This window comes from Herpailurus yagouaroundi, unplaced genomic scaffold (assembly GCF_014898765.1).
Source record: "Herpailurus yagouaroundi ecotype Mexico unplaced genomic scaffold, PumYag 163, whole genome shotgun sequence".
Classification (NCBI taxonomy): domain Eukaryota; kingdom Metazoa; phylum Chordata; class Mammalia; order Carnivora; family Felidae; genus Herpailurus; species Herpailurus yagouaroundi.
The window spans coordinates 33,570,434-33,592,151 of record NW_024412404.1 but is presented as its reverse complement, the minus strand read 5'-3'; the positions used below and the strand labels follow the sequence as shown (position 1 = coordinate 33,592,151).

The 21,718-nt window shown below is 37.0% G+C and overlaps 1 protein-coding gene across 8 annotated transcripts in view; it reads right to left on the bottom strand.

Annotated features, from left to right (window-relative positions):
- Positions 1-21,718, bottom strand: part of EXOC6 (exocyst complex component 6) — a 234,955-nt gene that overhangs the window by 195,728 nt on the left and 17,509 nt on the right. For 3 of the 8 annotated variants that reach the window (XM_040485876.1, XM_040485874.1, XM_040485869.1), the window contains exon 2: positions 12,237-12,356. The exons of the other annotated variants lie outside the window; for them this stretch is intronic. In XM_040485876.1, the coding sequence (XP_040341810.1) occupies positions 12,237-12,356 (120 nt within the window). The remainder of the gene's footprint in view (positions 1-12,236; positions 12,357-21,718) is intronic. 8 annotated transcript variants of the gene reach the window in all.

Here is a 21,718-nt window from a genome sequence, read left to right as displayed (position 1 = left end):
TTCCAGTTTACAAATAAAGGATGCTGAGGCACAAAGAGGCTAACTGCCTTGAACGAGATCATATAGCCAGACAGAGTCAGGATATGAGCCCAATTCTCTCTAGCTTCAGAGTCTGAACTCTTAGCTCAGTGCTATATTGTCACTGATCTTCATGGATGCTGCCCAATGAGCAGGTGGCAGTAATTCAATGATGTATGCCCCATTTCCTTTATAAAATCTTCTTTGCCTTGGCTTTATCAGACTACAGATATATCTAGCTCCTCTGAGCTATTATAACACTTACTGTCTGTATCAGTCACTTGACATCTATCATTTATTGTCTTATATAGCGGTGTTCGATTTTGTGTGTACACATGTTGTGGCCTGCTTCAGTTGGGGATCTTTGTTTTGTTTTGTTTTTCAACGTTTATTTATTTTTGGGACAGAGAGAGACAGAGCATGAACGGGGGAGGAGCAGAGAGAGAGGGAGACACAGAATCGGAAACGGGCTCCAGGCTCTGAGCCATCAGCCCAGAGCCTGACGCGGGGCTCGAACTCACGGACCGCGAGATCGTGACCTGGCTGAAGTCGGACGCTTAACCGACTGCGCCACCCAGGCGCCCCATAGACAGGGTTTTATCTCTATCTCACAGATGAAGGAACTGAAAGTTTGAGAAGTTAAAGGATTTACTCAACACCATGTCCCTACTTTTTAGGCCAGAGCCAGGTATACAACCCAAGTCTTGGACTTATAAGAAGTGTTGGAAACTATTGCACAAAAAAGGTAAAAGCAGCTCACTGCACACAAATCACCATCTGATTACTGAAATTATTTACCTTAAATCTGTCAGTTAAATATTCATTGCTCATTCCCAGAGTACCTTTCTTATTATCGATCATGGCAATGCCTCTATGCCTCTATTAACGAAGTCTGTCAAAATTAAGCTCCTTTATAATAAGGTTGGCCATACCCAGGCATCAACAATACATACACACACTCTCACAAACCACACAAAAACTAGTTGCCTGCCTTCACATTCAGACATGAAAGCAAAAAAACACACCATTGTACACAGATTCTATTAGGCCTGGTCTACCAAACTGAAAAGAACCAGCCCTTCTAGTAAGACAGGCCTAAAAGCAAACCTGATTTATGTTCTTTTTACCATAGGAATGAATGAAAGTATAGGAATGAAAGGGGTAGGTAGGCAATGTTGGTGGTATTTTGTTTTTTCCATCATTTAAAACCGAAAAAAGGTATGGAGAAGATATAAGGTCAGGGATTTTGCTTGCATCAAGCAGCCCCTTAAAGTTACCAGAGCCCTGTATCTATCTGGGAGCTGCAGAGAAATAAGCGACCTACATCACTTTTTTGTGAGTTAATTTCAGTATCTGAGCCTCCTCTGACCTAGCACAAGTTTAAAATACAGTACCTTCCCTCCCTGAGTACAGCCCTGGTCATATTCCTTAGTGTTCCAAATCTTAATGTAAACCTTTCCATTTACTTTTAAGTTAAAATTTAATACAGCTTTTACACTACATCTTTAATTATCTGATACTCTAAATTAGAAGGCAAAACATAATGATTAAGAGTACAGATAGGCTCTGGGGTAGGCGCCTGGGTGCCTCAGTTGGTTAAGCGTCCAACTCTAGATTTCAGCTTAGGTCATGATCGCACAGTTTGTGTGCTCGAGCCCCACATTCGGCTCCATGCTGGCAGTGTGGAGCCTGCTTGGGATTCTCTTTCTTTCCCTCTCTCAGACTCTCCCCAGCTTTCTCTATCTCAAAGTAAATAAAGTTAAAAAAAAAAAAAAAGTATAGATAGGCTCAGAGGCCAAATGGCCTATGTTCACATCAAGCTCCACCACTTACTATGTGCCTGGAGCTAATGACCTAATCTATCTCTACCCCAATTTCTTCATCTATAGAATAGGTATGTAATAATGGTACCTCATTTGCTTTTTGTGAAGATTAAATAATACATTTAAGTGTTTAAAAAAGAGGCACACAGTAAATGTTCAATAGATGTTAGCTATTACCTATTATCTACATGATTACTTTTGCTTTGGGAACAAAGATCCTAAGAAATTATTTTAGAATTAATATCATTGTTTATAGAATTTGATAAAAATAAGAACCACTCTAAAGGTACAACAATAAGGAAATAATTAAACAGGATGAAAATTTTATACAATGCAATTGGAACTTCATTTAACAAATATTTAATACTCAAAATTTAACATGTTGAATAGCAGAAATCCTTTCAATAAACATTCAACAAATAAAAAATATTTGTCATTTCTAATCTAAGAATTAACTAGAATTAATGTCAATTGTGATTGTTCTTCCGTAGTAGGAAACAAGTGTTTTTCTCACCTCTCTATTCTTCTATATTTAAGTTTTCTATAAAACAAAAAGGGGTTTACTTTTCATTAATTCAGTTCAAAAAGTACTTATTGAAAGTCTGCTGTACCCAAGGCATTATACTATGTAACATGGTCGAAACTAACCAGGTATGTGTTGACAATCATAGGCCTCAGGGACAATTTCATTAGACCTGCATTTAAGATGTTTATTTAAAATATACATACTAACACATATATTCACAAACAACTAAATAACATTGTACAGCATTTAAAAAGTCCATGGCGTAAGAATTCAGACACAAGAAAAAAATACATATATATATGAATATACAAATATATCCACCTAGAATGCTGTGTTCTAAGATGCAAAGATTTCATGGAGGAGGTTAGACCTAAAATGAGAATTGAACGATAGGTAATATGTGAGTAGGTGGAAAAATAAAGACGGGGTAATCAATCATGGTAAACATAGGCAGAAAAGAACATGGCACTGTGAAAAAGGCAAACAGTTTAATTTGAAGGATGTACTAAGTAGTAGGAATTCTTTTTTTTTTTAATTTTTTTAAATGTTTATTTATTTTTGAGAGACACACACAGAGTGAGCAGGGGAGGGCAGAGAGAGAGGGAGACACAGAATCTGAAGCAGGCTCCAGCCTCTGAGCTGTCAGCACAGAGCCCGACGTGGGGCTTGAACTCATGAACCACGAGATCATGACCTCAGCCAAAGTGGGAGGATTAACTGACTGAGGCACCCAGACACCCCTAAGTAGTGGGAATTCTATTATAACTCTTAGATCAGTTAATCTTTATTTGGACAGTGGCCTGGGAGTGACCAGATCCTCCTCTATGATTTTGATCAAAGTTGGATCTTCTCCCCAAAAAAGTTCGCAAACACAACTGTAATAGACACTTTCTCTCCGAGAACTGATGACCAACTACAAAGTTGGAAGAGCAATATAGCGTCTTCCATTCACAGGTACATTGCCCCAGAGGGGTACAACTGATCCAAACTGGTTCACTCAGATACACTCTTTCATGAATTCTGAATTGGAATTCAGAGACAGTCAGCTATATGTACCAACTGACACATGGAAGCTGTAGGTGGTCATCCCCCACTAACTGCAGAGAGGAGAGAAAGCTCCACTTCAGAGGAAAATGAAGACAGAGAGAAGCAGAAAGGAGAAAGAAACAGTCTTCTACCTCTTTGTCTTTTAAGAAGCATGTCTGTCTTAAGAATTTTTTGAGAGGGGCGCCTGGGTGGCGCTGTCGGTTAAGCATCCGACTTCAGCCAGATCACGATCTCGCGGTCCGTGAGTTCGAGCCCCGCGTCAGGCTCTGGGCTGATGGCTCAGAGCCTGGAGCCTGTTTCCGATTCTGTGTCTCCCTCTCTCTCTGCCCCTCCCCCGTTCATGCTCTGTCTCTCTCTGTCCCAAAAATAAATAAAACGTTGAAAAAAAAAATTAAAAAAAAAAAAGTAAAAAAAGAAGAAAAAAAAAAAAAAAAAAAAAAAAAAAGAATTTTTTGAGATACCCAGAAAGCTTTCATTCTTTTTTTTCCAGATTTCCTCAAGCTAACTCAATTTGGTTTGGTACCTACAACAACGACAAATCCCTAAGACGCCTATCCTTGCACACATTTCACACATACACAAGCATTTCTTAAAATTATAAGGGGTTTAAAAACCCCCTCATCTGACCCACACACTAGAGTACATCTTCCCAACTGAATACGTTATAGGCATATATAATGATCATCTCTCAATCTAACTTTCTGGTTGTGCCATGACATAAAAAATGTGGGAAGCATTACCACAAAATAATCCATAAATAAGGGTCCCATAAAGGCATAGATTAAGTTAATAGACACCTGAGGAAATGAACATGTCACATGTCAAATGGGGTGGGGGGAGGAGGAGGAGGAGAAAGAGGGGTAGGAGGAAGAGGAGGAGGAGGTGAGGGAAGAGAAGGTGGAAGAGGAGGATCAGCAGCTGCCGCTACCATGTAGCTTTTACACAGTACTTTTAATTTTTCCAAAACATCCACAACACTGTACAGCTAAGTAAAGAATTTGGGATATGCTAAGTATCTTAAAATACCACCGTCAGGTAGCTAAACCAAGTAGGTATCCTGAATATCCAAAGCAAGTGAGTTTCTAGCAACTCCAGAAGAAAAAAAAAAAAAAGTATAAACACAGAATCCAATTCCTTGCATCACAGAATACTGAAAAAGATTTCTTATTTACAAAATATTCACCTTCTGTGTTATTTTCCCATGAAATATTTCATCTAGTTTGCCACATGCATTCTTAGAATGCTTTACAAAATAATGCTCAGGTGCTTCCTCTTAATTCAACTCGAGACATTCAGTTGATATTCTGTCAAACAATTTTTTAAATGACAAAGTTGACAGACCATAATTTTTTTAAAAAAGGATACAACCATATCTTAAAGGATTATACAACCTGTCAAAGCATCAAGATCAGGCAAAGGCAAAAAATACAGGATGATATTCCCTCTATTTCTGATTTTGAATTTTATTTGCCTTGTTTCCCTCCATATGCAATTTCTGTGACTGGTTCTCACTAACAGTATCCTGTTCCCATGCATAAGCAAGAGCCTAGTACAGTCTGTTAGTTAACATTATTTCTTATAACTAGGGTAAACATTCTATAACATTGACATTAACGCTTACTGTTAATTCTGGGTAACAAAGTGCGATGCTAATCGCTAATGGACATCCTCTAGAGTGCAACCTAAATTGATAATCGGCTAACACAGATTTGCAATAGACTTCCTCCTTCCTGTTTTTACACTCCTGACCAGAGATGTCTCTTCCTGTTGACTTGTGTTACTTGGTAAAATGCAAAAGATGAGAAATGGAAACACCCAATACATACAAAATTGTATTTGTCCTCTAGGATTACAAATTGAAATGCTAAATAAATTTTAATTGAAAATGCTTAAAGCAGATTAATGACTGCAGATGTAGACTGCTTTCTTAGACTTTGGAAAGTCAAACAAAATATGTTAAACTGTCTAAAGCAGATCTAATGTGATGTCTGCCTAATAGCTTAAAAGATAATCTATATACTGGAGAGTACTATGCTAAGTGAAGTCAGAGAAAGACAAATACCACGTTTTCACTTATATGTGGAATCTAAAAAACAAATGAATAAACAAACAAAAAGCAGAATCAAATCTATACTTTTATACATATACAGAACAAACTGAGAGTTGCCAGAGGGGAAGGGGGGAAGGAGGAGGGGCAAAATGGGTAAAGGAGAGTAGGAGATACAGGCTGCCAGTTATGGAATGAATGAGTCATGGGAATGAAAGGTACAACATAGGGAATACAGTCAATGGTACTGTAATAGCATTGTATGGTGACAGATGGTAGCTACCCTTGTAAACATAGCATAAGCATAGAAATGTTGACTCGGATGCTGTACACATTAAACTAATATGTCAACTATACTCAAATAATGATAATAACAAAAAACTTTTTAAATTAAAAAATAGGTAGAATCACTGGGAACCCCCTGAAAAAGGAGCAATGAGGTGAAGGTAGCCCCACCAAATAAAACAATAAAGTCTCTATAATTGAAAGTATGACTAGACATATAGACAATGAACAGAATGAAGAATCAAGAGAAAGACCCACCACATATGAAAATTCAATAAATGATAATGGCAGCATCTCAAATCAAGGTGAAAAAAATACGTTTTTTAAATAAAAAGTGTTAGGATAGTTGGACTGCCATACAAAAAAAAATTTTTTTTAAGTAAAACCAGGGCACCTGGCTGGCTCAGTTGGAAGAGCGCAAGACTCGTGATCTCAAGGTCATGACTTTGAGCCCCATGCTGGGTGTAGAGATTACTTAAATAAATAAATAAACTTAAAAAAAAAAAGATAAAACCTGGAGCCATTCATTATATCATACCCAAAGAAAATTAAAAAAAAAAAAAAAAACCAGAAATGTAAAGGTAAAAAATAAACCATACAAATACCAAAAGAAAACATAGGTAGATTTCTCTATAACCTGGTACTATGGAAAACTCTCCTATGGCTCAAAATCTAGAAGAAAAAGATTGATAAATTTCATTTTCATAAAAATTAAAACCTTTGACATGGCAAAAAAAAAAAAAGGCAAGCATAGTAAAAAACAAAATGAAAAAAAATGTTTCCAATAATGGCAAAAAAATTGTGAAAAATTTTGAAGTGGATGAAAAGGATTACTCTTACACATTTTCTGTGCCTTTCACTGTCTGGCCTATTTTACATCTCTATACATTGAGGAACTGATAGTAAAGCAAGTTATTCTTGTTCATGGAAATACAAAACATTTCGGCCTGTGGAATGCAAGTAATTACTGCCCTGCAGATAGTCACCACTTATGTCTCTATTTATATATCTATTTCAGCATTCCCAAATGCCTATACTGTTTTCTGCCATTGTTTTTGAAACCGTTGTTAATGCCTTATTAGATCCCTCAATAATTAACAAGTTAAATAAAACCTTTGACATGTGTTAATTTTATATCTGCATGAGAGTCATGATTTTATCTTTTTTGGAAACTATCTTTTAAGTTTTGGAAGTTTCACCAAAGTGCCCAGTGGATTCGCCTGACACAGTCAGGAAACTGGACTGCCAGAGAATTGTACCTCACGAGCTGCCTAAGCTTAGACACCTCTTTTCTTGGATCCCAGAAGTAAAACCCAAGTGGAAATACACATTTAACTTTGCTGACTCTTACTTCTCTGCTTGTTGTTACTGTTTCTTCTCCACAGATTGTATGTTTTGGTTTGATTTTTAATTACTGCCTGGCCAATACATTATTACCGTAAGTGGTAACAATGACTAAGAATTGGTTTCATGGCTTAACCATTTATTTGGTGATCCCAAACATGGATGATAGAGATCTCTTGGGTAAAAGATAAAAGACACACTCTGGCTTGATAATCTTTTTTTGTCTATTTAGAATTTTATGCCCACCAAGAATAAGTTTTTGGTATCTGGACCAGTGAGGTTTTTTGTTTGTTTTTAAGCTCTACAATTCATGTCTCTAAACCGGTAGATGAAATCATAGACACAAAGCTATAAAGCTCTGTATCTGCAGTTCAGAAACTTTTACCTCTCATTAAACGAACTCTGTTTTCACTGGCTCAGTGGTTAAAAATAATAATAAGTACTTGTATAAATAGATTATAAAACTCCCAGAAAACAAGTAAATTAAACTTCTTATTGTTTATTTAAATGTGTTAGACTTAACAAATTAATCTTACAGGAATTAACTCAGAAATATTTTTAAATTTTTTCATTTTTATTTTTTTAAGTAGACTCCATGCCCAACATGGGGCATGAACTAAAGACCCTGAGATCAAGAGTCACATGTTCTACCGACCCAGCCAGCCAGGTGGCCCTAAGAAACATTTAAAAAGTCCAAGTTCACATAAGTAAAGTGCAACTTTGACACAAGTCTAGTTTAATAACTCTGCTTTAAGAAAAAAGCTATTTATTTTCTCTGATTGATCATTTTATTCTACTTAGGTTTGTTTTTCCTAAACGCATAAACATTTACTTTTCAGATAAGCTAACATTAGCCTATATAAATATTTTATTTACATAGCTAAAATGTAAATTTGTGTTCAAGTAAGTTGAATCATTGTTCTGACAAACTTTTTATTACAACATGTATTGACACGGATTTCCAAGATCTTTTAGGTAGCTTATAACTTTGATATTAAGGGGCACCTGGCTGGCTCAATTGGAAGAGCATGTGACTCTTGATCTCAGTGGCGTGAGTTAAACTAATAACCATTGGTCATCTAATTTTTTTAAATGGTAGAATTTTAGAAGAGGGATTACTACCCATAATTTACTCTATATACTGTTGTTTCTTATTTTTATATGCTATAGACAAGCCATATTTGGAGGACGTGTTAATAAAAGTGTTCATTTTTGCCACTTTAAGAAGGTATAAAAGGGACATTAGTGTCTGCAGGGAGTTGTATTGGGTGTGCCCATGAGCTTTGCCAGTCTGATAAAATGCTGGTTGTATGTAACAGACAGTTCTCAATGTTCACCTCAGTGTTTCAATGTGAAATGTAAATTAAATATAGTTTTGGTTAAAAGTTTAAATCATTACCAGGGGCGCCTGGGTGGCTCAGTCGGTTGAGCGTCTGACCTCAGCTCAGGTCATGATCTCACAGCTCATGAGTTCGAGCCCCGCGTCAGACTCTGTGCTTACAGCTTGGAGCCTGGAGCCTGCTTCTGATACTGTGCCTCCCTCTCCCTCCCTCCCTCCCTCTCTCTCTCTCTCTCAAAAATGAACAAACATTACAATTTTTTTAAATAATATAATAAAATGAAATTTTGCAACATTTGCTCAATTTTATTGGGTTTGCTTCCTTGGTTTACCAGTTAATGACATGCTTATAATATGAAAGGTTATTCTTTATCTTCCGTACAATTTGCCTAGGTAGCAGCAGTGGGTCTATTTTGCCAAAATAATTTTCTGTTCTTCACTGGACTTTATCATATTCTTGATTATTTAATAAACAATTTTCCTCTCACTTATGAAAGAACTAAGGTTCTTTACAATCAAGTTACCTATGTTTATTTTTTAAATATTTCACTTTCACTTTAATTAAATAAGTACCCAAGTATTGCTTCTCAGACAATATCTGATAACTGTTTTGATTTTATTTTCTTTTATTTACTTATTTATTTCTGAGACAGAGACAGAGCATGAGTGGGGGAGGGGTAGAGAGAGAGGGAGACACAGAATGAGAAGCAGGCTCCAGGCTCTGAGCTGTCAGCACAGAGCCCAACACGGAGCGGGGCTCGAACTCACAACCCATGAGATCATGACCCGAGCTGACGTAAGTCGCTCAACTGATTGAGCCACCCAGGCGCCCCAGTTTTGATTTTGTTTTCTAAAATTTGGAGCCTAAATAAAGAAAAAAAAAATAAAACTTTCAAGATATGTTTTACACCTAAAACTGTCTTTGAGATTTCCCAGAGCAACTCTGTAAGAGCATAGTTAGTTGTTTACTTTCAACTTACAAAAAGATATGCTAGAAACAATTAGGTTTGTTGTACTACTGTAGTAAAACTTGCACTGGAAAAGTCAAATTAGAAGAGATGCTCAGCCTTCCTACATTAAATTTGTATAGGTAAAAAGTGTCATAATACAAACATTTCTGAAATTGTGCTCTTTATGGGAAGTCCCTAAAGATTTGTCAATTTGCTAGCTGTGATTATGTTTCCACTAGCCAAAAATGTTTAAAATAGTAATGCACTGTACATTACAGAAAATTCCACCATTCCAATATTAGTTATAGTAATAATTTAAACATAACCATTAAATCTAACATGGATAGTTTTTGTTTTACTCTGATGCTTGCCTAAATTAGCTCTGCTAAAAGCTGTAAGTCAGAGTTTGCGTCTTCAATAATGAAGGACAGTATTATAGCCTCATGCTACTTCAAATTATTGACATTCCATAAAATACACTTTTTTTAAGTTAAACACAGAATAACTATATGACCCAGCAATGCCATTCTTAGGTATATACAAAAAATATATATATATATATTGAAACCAGTATTCAAATAAAACCTTGTACATGAATGTTCATAGCATATTCGTAACACCCAAAAGACAGAAACGATCCAAATGTTCATCAATTGATGAATGGATACACAAAATGTGCAATAGCCATACCACAAAACATTGGTCAGTCTTAAAAAAGAAAGACGTATTGATACATGCTACAACACTGACGAATCCCCAAAACATCATGGAGTGAAAGAAGCCAAACAGAAAGTCACATAGTATATGCTTCTATTTAAATGAAATATCCAGAATAAGTAAATCCACACAGAGACAAAGCAGAATAGTGGTTGCCAGGGGCTAAAAGAAGAGGAGGAATGGGGAATGACTGCTTTTTCCTTCTGCAATAATGAAAGTTTTGGAATTAGACAGAGGTGATGGTTACACTTTGTTAATGTACTATAAATTCAGTACTAAATGTCACTGAATTAAACCTTTAAAAATAGCTTATTTTGCTTTGTGAAATTTACCACTATTAAAAACAAGAAGCTTCCAGAACTCACAAAGCTGTTTCCTAGTAAAACAACCATACTTAGTAAAAATTATTTAAAACAAACAAAAAAAATTCTAAAGTCTCTGGAGGTTGTTCTAAGAGCATACAGCAAATGAAGAAACATTTATTCAAGAAAATCTACTAAACGCTTGATAAGAACAGTAAGTCTGTGGCCCTTGAACCATGACCCACATCCTTCCTCTGTAACCCCCAGCTCAGCATGATAGAAGCTCCATCCTGGGTGGGTGTGGCTAAGAAGGCAGGGCTTCCTCTCCCCCTAGGTTTCAGTCAAGGGTGGAAAAAAAGGACAGACATCCAGCATTTCCCATCCTCCCTCCCACCAACTTTGTGTTCCAGGTAAGTGTGGCCAAGAAGGTTGGGGGCTCCCTTCTTCTACCCAGTCTCCCTTCCTCCACTCAGCCCCATGAAAGGGTCATAGAACGCAGCCAGGAATATTAGGCTCCTGACTGCCTCACTACAGCTCACTCACAGGACAGAGGCTCTGAGCACACCAGAATTTACTCCCATATCCAGAGTCCTGCTCTTAAAGCAAGGGTGTCTAAGAGAAGCAAGCCACTGTTCCTAACCCAGCTTTGGAGAAGTGGCTCCCACAGGGAGATACAGGAGGTAAGTGCAGACAGCTGCAAAGCTCTCCCCAAAGAAAGCGACTTTATTTAAAACAGAGTGTAGAGAAGTTCAAACATTAAGGGCACTCTTGAAAACAATGGTGATTTTGGTAGCACACAATTGAAACAGGAGGCTCACAGGTCGCCTAGTTTACCAAAGAGAACTAGGGAAAGAAAGATTGAGAGCCCTCCTGCAGTCAAAACACATCTCAGACACTGGCCTGAAAAACCTCCACTGCACTCAAACACATATTTGTACAGCATGCTCATAGCAGCATTATTCATAACAGCCAAAAGATGGAACCAATACTAGCATGTATTGATGAATGATAAACAAAAAATAATGTATACATGCAATGCAGTATTAGCCAGCCTTAAAAGAAAGGAAATTCTCACACATACTACAACATGGATGAATCCTGAAGGCATTATGCTAAGTGAAACAAGTCAGTCACAAAAGGACAAATATTATATGATTCCATATATATGAAGTATCTGGAGTATTCAAATTCAGAGACAGAAATAGAATGGTCATTGCCAGGGGCTGGTGGGAAAAGGGAATGGGGAGTTAGTGTTTTAATGAACACACTTTCAGCTGGGGAAGATGAACACATTCTGAGGATGAATGGTAGTGATGGCTACAGAATAACTGTGAATGTACTTAATGACACATTATATTTAAAAACTGCTAAAATGGAAAATTTTATACAATGTATATTTTATCATAATTTTGAAAAAGAGGGGTGCCCGGGTGGCTCAGTCAGTTGAACAATCACCTCTGAATTTTGGCTCAGTTCATAATCTCATGGTTCATGAGATCGAGCCCCAGGTCGGGCTCATGCTGACAGCCTGGAGCCTGCCTGGGATTCTCTGTCTCCCTCTCTCTCTGCCCCCCCCCCCCACATGCTCTCGCTCCTGCTCTCTCTCAGTAAATAAATAAAAACTTTTTTAAAAATAATAATTTTGGAAAACAAGATACAAAACTGAAGATTAGAAAATTAGAGGATTTCACCCCCTAGAAAAATCATTAAGCCAGGAATAAATGTAAAAACTAGAGAGATAAATAAAAAAGTTATACCATTTATTCCTTTGACATTTATTGAGTACAATCTGCTTAGATGGGTTCTAGCTGCTGGAGTGTGCAATAAATCCCTGTTACCTGAGGGTGCATTCATCTCCCAGCTGCTGAGGACTCCCAGCTGCACCCTCCTCTGGAGACCAACAAGTGGGAGGCATGTGGAAGTCATGCCACACAACACACACACACTCTAGGGGCAACCTGCAGCAGATAAGAAATTTGTGGAGATGAGGGAAAAGAGAAGCCCCATGGCTCAAAGAAGAACAACTCCCTGATGTCATTCAAGCTCCAGAGCTACCCTTAGACTCAGGTGATAGTCAGTATCAAGAGTTACTACAATATATTATCTAAGCTTTCTAGTTTTCTACAACAACAAATTATGAGATAAACAAAGAAACAGGAACTGTGAGTCATACAAAGAAAAAGAAACAGGCCCCATGAGATGGCTCGGATGTTGGATTTCACAAAGGCTTCAAAGTACTATAATTCATAATAGTGAAAAGAACTTTACTTAAATTAGTAAATGAAGGTATGATGACAATGTCTAATAAAAGACAATATTGATAAAGATAGGTATTATTTCAGGGGCATCTGGGTGGCTCAGTCAACTAAGCATCTGACTTTTGATTTTAGCTCAGGTCAGAATCTCAAGGTTCATGAGATCAAACCCCACATCAGGCTCTGCACTGACACCACAGAGCCTGCTTGGGATTCTCTCTCTACCTCTCTCTGCCCGTCCCATGCTCTCACATGAGCACAGCTCTCTCCCTTTCAAAAATAAACATTAAAAAAAGAAATTATTTTTAAAAATGGAAATTCCAGGGGCACCTGGGTGGCCCAGTCAGTTGAGCGTCCGACTTCGGCTCAGGTCATGATCTCGCAGTTCTTGAGTTCGAGCCCTGCGTCGGGCTCTGTGCTGACAGCTCAGAGCCTGAAGCCTGCTTCAGATTCTGTGTCCCCCTCTCTCTCTGCCCCACTCCTGCTTGTGCTCTGTCTCTCTCTGTCTTTCAAAAATGAATAAACATAAAAAAAAATTTTTAATGGAAAGTTTGTAGTCGAAAATCAGCAACAAAAATGAAAAAGGCATTAGAGGATGTCAACATTAGATGTGAACTGGCAAAAAAAAAAGACTATTTGAAAACAGACTAAGAGAGATTATACAATCCAAAGAACAGAGAGAAAAAAAAATGAAGAAAATGAACAGCACCTCAGACAAATGTAAATGCCATTAAGCACATCAACATATACATGATGAGGGCACCACAGTAATATTTTATGATGGTAAAAAAGTCAGAAAGAATGTCTGAAGAATATTTGATGGAATTATGACTAAAATTCCCAATATGCTAAAAAATAATAATCTGGACATCGAAGATAACCAAGGAACTCCAAGAAGGATAACACAAAGAGATCCATACCCAAGCACATCATAGTAAAAATAATGAAAGACAAATAGAACATCTTGAAAGTAGTAAGAGAAAAACCACTTATCACATACAAGGTTATACCAATAAGGTTAACAGAAACAATGGAGGCCAAAAAACAGTGGGATGACATATTCTAAGTGCTAAAAGAAAAAACTTCAACCAAGAGTCTAATATCCAACAAAACTGTCCTTGAAAAGTGAAGGTGAAACAAGAATGTTCCCAGATCAACAAAAACTGGGAGAATTAGTTAACAGCAGACCAGTCTTACAAGAAAAACTAATGGAAGTTCTTCACAAACAAAAAAGTGAGCCCAGATGTCAATATAACCACACACACACACACACACACACACACACACACAAAACACTAGTAAAGCTAACTGTGTAATTATAAAAGATAGTATAAATAGCATCTCTCTTAACTGACTTAAAAAGCAATTGCAAAAAACAACATGTGTATAGTTCTATTTGTGGGCCTAACATACAGAAATGTAATATATTTGACAGTAAGAGCAAAAAGGAGGTGTAGGAGCAAAGCTGTATTGGAGTAATAAAATGACACAAGATGACATCCTACAACCCAGCAAAAAATAAAGACAATCAGAAATGGTAATTAAGGGTTAATATTGTTGTAACAAACTCCATAAATACATACTTGCTCTTCTTTCTTCTCTCAGCTTCTTTAAAAAACAGGAAGTTATATAAAGTAACAATTACAACAATGTACTGTTGGGTTTGTAACATATATACACGTAAGACCTATAACAAAATAGGACAAAAAAGGGAAAGAGAAAATAGAGATATAAAGAATTAACATTTCTGTATTTCACTGGAATTAAGTTAGAATAAATCTGAGGTTGATCCTGAGAACCACCACTAAGAAATAGCTTTTTAAAAGATACTGAAAAACACCATTAAATTAAAATGTTATACTGGAAAATATTCACGTGATAAAAAAGAGTGCTGAAAAAAGGAACAATGAAGCAAAAAGGAAATGTGACATATAGAAAATAATAAGTAAAATGTCAGTAAAATAAATATAACTAGGTAAATAACAACATTAAATCCATAAATGGATTAAACGAAAGGCAGAATGTTAAAATGGGTGACAAACAAGATCCAACAATATGCTATCTATAGGAGGCAATCTTTAGATTTAAGTATAAAAACAGGCTGAAAGTAAAAGTACAGAAAAGGACATATGATGCAAAAAGCCACCATAAAAAAGCTCGTGGCTTAACTAGTATCAGACAAAATAGACTTTAAAACAAGTCTACAGATAAAGAATGTTTTATGATAGTAGAAAAGTCTTTCAATCAGGGATATATGACAATTATGCACATACAGGGCACACCAACAGGGTCCAAAACAACACAAAATAAAAGCTATCCATTATCTAACAATGGACATTCCTCTCAAGTGCACATGGAACATTCTCCAGAACAGACCATATGTTAGGCCATAAAAGAAGCCTCAATAAAATTAAAAGAACTGAAATTATTCAAAGTATGATTTCCAACCACAATGTAATGAAATTAGAAATTAATAGAAAGACACTTGAGAAATTCACAAATATGTGGACATTAACACACTTCTAAGTAACCAATGAGTCAAAGAAGAAATCATAAAAGAAATTTTAAAAATACTTCAGGACGAAGTTAAAGCAGTGCTCAGAGGGAAATTTATAGCTGCAAAAGCCTGTATTTAAAAATGACAAAGATTGGGGCGCCTGGGTGGCGCAGTCGGTTAAGCGTCCGACTTCAGCCAGGTCACGATCTCGCGGTCCGTGAGTTCGAGCCCCGCGTCGGGATCTGGGCTGATGGCTCAGAGCCTGGAGCCTGTTTCCGATTCTGTGTCTCTCTCTCTCTCTGCCCCTCCCCCGTTCATGTTCTGTCTCTCTCTGTCCCAAAAATAAATAAACGTTGAAAAAAAAAATTTAAAAATGACAAAGATCTCAGGGCGCCTGGGTGGCTCAGTCGGTTAAACCGCCGACTTCAGCTCAGGTCATGATCTCACGGTCCATGAGTTCGAGCTCCGCGTCGGGCTCTGTGCTGACAGCTCAGAGCCTGGAGCCCGTTTCAGATTCTGTGTCTCCCTCTCTCTCTGACCCTCCCCTGCTCATGCTCTGTCTCTGTCTCAAAAATAAATAAACGTTAAAAAAAATTTTTTTATAAAAAAAAAAATGATAAAGATCTCAAATCAAGAGCCGAAGTTTCCATCAGAAGGCAGCAATAGAAAGAAAACTAACACAACACAAGCAGAAGAAAGGAAATAATAAAGATTAGAAATGAAATAATTAGAAAATAGATAAAAATCAATAAAATGAAGAGTTGTTTGGTTTTTCGAAAAGATCAACAAAACTGACAAACCTTTAGCTAGGTTGACCAAGGAAAAAAAGACAGACTCAAATTACTAAAATGCAGAATGAAAGAGGTCATTACTACTGACCTCACAGAAATAAAAAGGGTTATAAAGGGAATGCTATGAACAACCACATACCAACAATTTGATAACCTAGAAGAAATGGACAAGTTTCTAGAAAGATACAAATCTGATTCAAAAAGACTAGAAAATCTGAACAGATTTCTACAAGAAATTGATTCAGTAATCAAAAATCTCCAAAGAAACACCATATGGCTTCACAGATACCAAATATTTAAAGAATTAACACTAATCCTTCACAAACTCTTCCAAAAAAGCGTAAGAGGAGGGACACTCCCTAACTTATTCTAGGAGACCAGCATTACTCTAATACCAAAGCCAGATAAAGACATCAAAAAGAAAACTAGACTTTTATTTCTTGCGAATATAGATGTAAAAATACTCAACAAAATTGTAACAAACCAAATCCAACAGCACAGTAAAAGGATTATACACCATGACCAAATGGGATCTATCCTAGGAATGCAAGAGAGATTCAACATTAAAAAATTAAAAAAAAAAACAAAAAAAAAAATCAATGTACTATATACCACATGAATAGAACAAAGGGGAAAAAAACCCACATGGTCATCTCAGTTCAGGGAACACTAACCAACTCACTCTCAGATACTATTCTCATACCAAAACCAGACAAAGGCATCCCCAGAAAATAACAGACCAAAACCTCTTATGAATATACATGCAAAAATCCTAAACAAAATACTAGCAAACAGAATCCAGCAACATATAAAAAGGATCACACGGTATGATCAAGTGGGATTTTTCCCACAAACACAATGATGGTTTACATCTGAAAATTAATGTGGTATACCACATAAATACAATAAAGGATTAAAAACCATACAACCATCTTAATAGATGCAGAAAAAGCATCTGAAATATTGAACATTCTTTCATAATAAAAACATTCAAGAAACTAGGAATGAAATGTAACTTCTTTGACATAATAAATGGCACCGTGAAACTTCCACAGCAGCGCATGAGAGTGCCAGTTGTTCCACAACCTCACGGATACATGGTATGGTCAGTCTTTTTAATTTTAAACATTCCAATAGTGTGATTCACTGTTGTAGTTTTAATTTGCATTTCTAACAATTAATGTTGTTAACCATCTTTTCATATACTTATTTGCCCTGTGTGTACCTTCTTTGGTGAAGTATCTAAATCTTTTACCCATTTTTTAATTGGATCATTTGCTTTCTTATCTAGGCTCAAAGACTTTTTTTATACAGTGTGGACACAACTTATTTTTTTTTATTTTTTTTAATGTTTATTTATTTTTGAGAGCGAGAGAGAGACAGAGCATGAATGGGAGCGGATCAAAGAGAGAGGGAGACACAGAATCTGAAACAGGCTCTGGGCTCTGGGCTGTCAGCACAGAGCCCGATGCAGGGCTTGAACTCACGAACCGCGAGATCATGACCCGGGCCGAAGTCGGACGCTTAACTGACTGAGCCACCCAGGTGCCCCACAACTTATTTTTTTTAATGAGATATGTGATTTTTCACATATTTTCTACCTGCCTGTGGTTTTTCATTCCCTTAATGGTATCTTTGATATCCACATGTTCTCAATTTTGATGAAGTCAGTGTATCAATTTTTTCTTTTATATATTATGCTTTTGGAATAGTATCTAAGAATAATCTCCTTAACCAAAGTCACAAAGATTTTTGCATACAGTTTCTAGAAGTTTTGTAGTTATGCATTTTATATTTATGATCCACTTTGAGGTACTTTTTAAATATAGTAGAGTATGGATCAAAGTTCATTATTTTGCATATGGATATACAATTGTTTCACCCATTATTTAAAAACACTACCAGGGCTCCTGGGTGGTTCAGTCGGTTAAGTGTCCTACTTCATTCAGCTCAGGTCATGATCTTGTGGTTTGTGAGTTAGAGCCCCACACCAGCTCTGTGCTGACAACTCAGAGTCTGAAGCCCACTTCAGATTCTGTGTGTGTGTCTCTCTCTCTCTGCCCCTTCCCCGCACGTGCTCTATCTCTCAAAAATAAATAAACGTTAAAAAAAATTTTTTTAAACACTACCATTTTCTGGTGGGTAAGCATCCAACTCTTGGGTCTCAGCTCAGGTCACGATCTCACTGTTTCATGAGTTTGAGCCCCTCATCAGGCTCTGTGCTGGTAGCTGGGGGCCTGCTTGGGATTCTCTCCCTACCTCTCTCTCTCTATCCCTCCCCCCATTCCTGCTGTCTCTCAAAATAAATAAACTTTTAAAAAATTACCCTTTTTTAATGAACTGCCTTTATGTCTTTGTCAAAAATTAATTTGACCACATGTATGAATCTATGTAAGGAGTCTCTTATTCAGTTTCATGAATCTATTTATCTCTTTTTTTGTGTGTATTTATTTTTGAGAAAGAGGGAGAGCAGGTGCATGCGAACAGGGGAGGGGCAGAGACAGACAGGGACAGAGGATCAGAAGCAGGCCCTACAATGACAGCAGAGAGCCGGACACAGGGCTCTAACTCAGGAACCATGAGATCATGACCTGAGCTGAAGTGAGATGCTTACCTGACTGAGCCACCCAGCTGCCCCGTGAATCTATTTGTTTATCTTGATGCTAGTATCTCACTGGCTTGATTACTATAGCTTTACAATAAATCTTAAAAACAGGTAGTGTAAGTCTTCCAGCTCCATTCATCTTTTCCCAAGTTAGACTCTTCTAGGTCCTATGCATTTCTTTTTTTTTTTTTTTTTTAATGCTTATTTATTTACTTTGGGGGCGGGCAGGGGTGTAAAGAGAGAAAGGGAGAGAATCCCAAGCAAGCTGCACACTGTCTGCTAAGAGCCCAAACCAGGGCTCAAACTCACAAACTGTTAGATCATGACCTGAGCCCAAATCAAGAGTGAGACACTTAACCGACTGACCCACCCAGACGTCCCAGTCCTATGGATTTCCATAGAACTTCTGAATCAGCTTATTGATTTCCAGCAAAAAAAAACAAAAAAACAAAAAAAACAAAACAAAACAAAAACAAAACAAAACAAAAAAAAACCTTCTGCCGGCATTTTGATTTTGTCCAAATCTAAAGACCAATTTGGGGAAATTACCTTGATAGTTTGTCTCTTGTAAGGAATTTGTCCATTTCTTCTAAGTTGGCAAATGTATTGGTATGAAACTGTTCATAATATTCCTTTAATATCTGTAGAATCTGCAGTGATGTCACCTCTCATGCTGATACTGGTATCAGGAATTGGTAATCCCTGGTAACTGGTATCTTCTCCCTTTCTTTCTCAGAGATTTATCAACTTTACAAATCTCAAAGAAATAGGTTTTCATTTCACTGACTCTCTCAATCGTTTTTCTATTTCCCTTTTCATTGATTTCCATTCCAATCTTTATCATCCCCTTTCTTTATCAGCTCCTTTCTTTGGCTCTTTTTGACTCCATTTGCTCTTTTTTTCCTAGTTTCTTAAATTAGAAGCTGAGGCCATTGATTTGACACCATTCTTTGCCAATGAAGACATTTAACACTATAAATCTCTAAATATTCTGTGTGCTGTACCCCACAAATTCTGATGTGTTTCCATTTTATTTAGTTCAAACACCTTCTAATCTTTTTTTTTCTGGTTTCTTCTTTCACCCATGGGTTATTTAGATGTGTGTTATTCAGTGCCCAAATATTTAGGAATTTTCCCGTTTTCTATTATCGACTTCTAATTTAATTCCACTGTGGTCAAAGAACCATATTGTAGGCCAGCTCCAATGAAAAGTCACATGCTTCTCATTTAATCATTAGGAATAAAAAGTAAATCTGGAAGGGGCACCTGGGTGGATCAGTCAGTTAAGCATCTGACTTTTGGTTTCAGCTCAGGTCATGATCTCATTGTTTTTGAGTTCGAGCCCCACTGCGGGCTCTGGACTGACAGTGTGGAACCTGCCTGGGATTCTCTCTCCCTCCTTCTCTCTCTGCCCCTCCCTCACTCTCTCTCTCTAAATAAATACACAAACTTAAAAAAAAAAAAGTATATCAGGAAAAGGTGAGGCTGAAAAAGTCTCCCATGGAGAAAAAAAATAAAAACAGAAACAGTATCAGAAGCCAGTAGGCCAACTAAAAGATAATTGGGAAGTAACAAAAACTAATCTTAATAATAAGCTCTCTGAACCTCAATTTTCTTATTCCTATACTTGCAGAGGGGGGTGGGTGTTTAGATGCCCAGGACATTAGAGACCTTACCTACTTGTTCACTGCTCTGTCCCTAACACCAAGCATGTGATAGGCACCTTGATGTCCAGGTGAACTGATGTCCAGGATTTGCTTCAAAATAATCCAGGGTGAGGGAGAGTGGATAGGGGAACAGATGGAATGACACTGGCCAGGGTTGAAATGAAGCTAGATGATGGCTTCATGGTGGTTCATTATATTATTTTACTTTGTATCTTTCAAAAAAAAAAAAGGTTTTTAGAAATTTAATATTAGCACTTATTGGAACCTAGAGAAAAATCAGTAATAGCTTAAACACTGTTCAGGAGAAACGACTGCTAGCTGTGCCTTCTGCGTGTATGTAGAGTGTGCTTGAAATGAGATGACAAGTGTGTGTATATATATATATATATATATATATATATATATATATATATATACAGGGTAAGTATGAGTCACTGGAGTTGACCAAAGAAACAGCATAGGTTTCAACAAAGTGAGGTGACACAATTGCCCAGCAAAAGAGAACAGAATGATAACACTATGAATACATATTCTTTTTGTGTTACAAAAGTCTCAATATATTTCAAAATTTTCTTCTAAGTTAATTTCCTCTCTTTTCAAAGATAATGCCTACCATACTATTTTTAAAAATTGGCTGTTCTGATAACTATACCACATACTGTACTCTTTCAGTTTCAACACGCAGTAAGGAAAACAAAGCTTCCTTTTAATCTATGACTTCTACTTTCATTACCAAATGTACAGAGTTTTATGAAAAGAAAAACTATGTTGGAAAATTAAGGAAATGCACTAATTATGCTTATCGGAGCATAGCAGGAACTTCATGTGACCAAAAAAAACATTCATCAGGTGCCTACCACATGCTTGGTGTTAGGGGCACAGCGGTGAACAAATAGGCAAGGTCTCTAACGCCCTGGGCATCTAAACACCCACCCCCTCCCCAAGTACAGGAGTAAGAAAATTGGGGTTTAGAGAGCTTAAATGATTTTTGCCCACGACTGCACACTTCTCCAGTAGTAGGACTAGGGCTAAACACTCCAGACTTTCAGGGCAAGGTGGATTTACATTACAATTTGATATGGCTTCACTTGATACTACATTCAAGTCCACAAAACATACAGTGCTTCATTTCGAGGAAGTGTATCCTCAAGAAAATACTGTTAAAGCACAATCACTCCTAAGTACCCTAAGTGAATAATAATTTCATTATCCTTACGAGTTGAAACCTTATATTTAAAAGGCACTTATTCTTTTTTTTTTAAGTTTACTTATTTACACATTTTTAAGTAATCTACACCCAAGGGAGGGCTCGAACTCACGACACCTAGATCAAGAAGAGTCGCATGCTCTTCCGACTGAGCCAATCAGGCTTCTCTAAAAGGCACTTATTCTCGATGAGAATGCCTAACCTAATCTAGTGGATCACAACAGTGCCCGGCTGATGTTCTATTATTATATTAGGGCAGCCAAGTATTCAGTCTGGAATATTCATTATCTAGTACTAT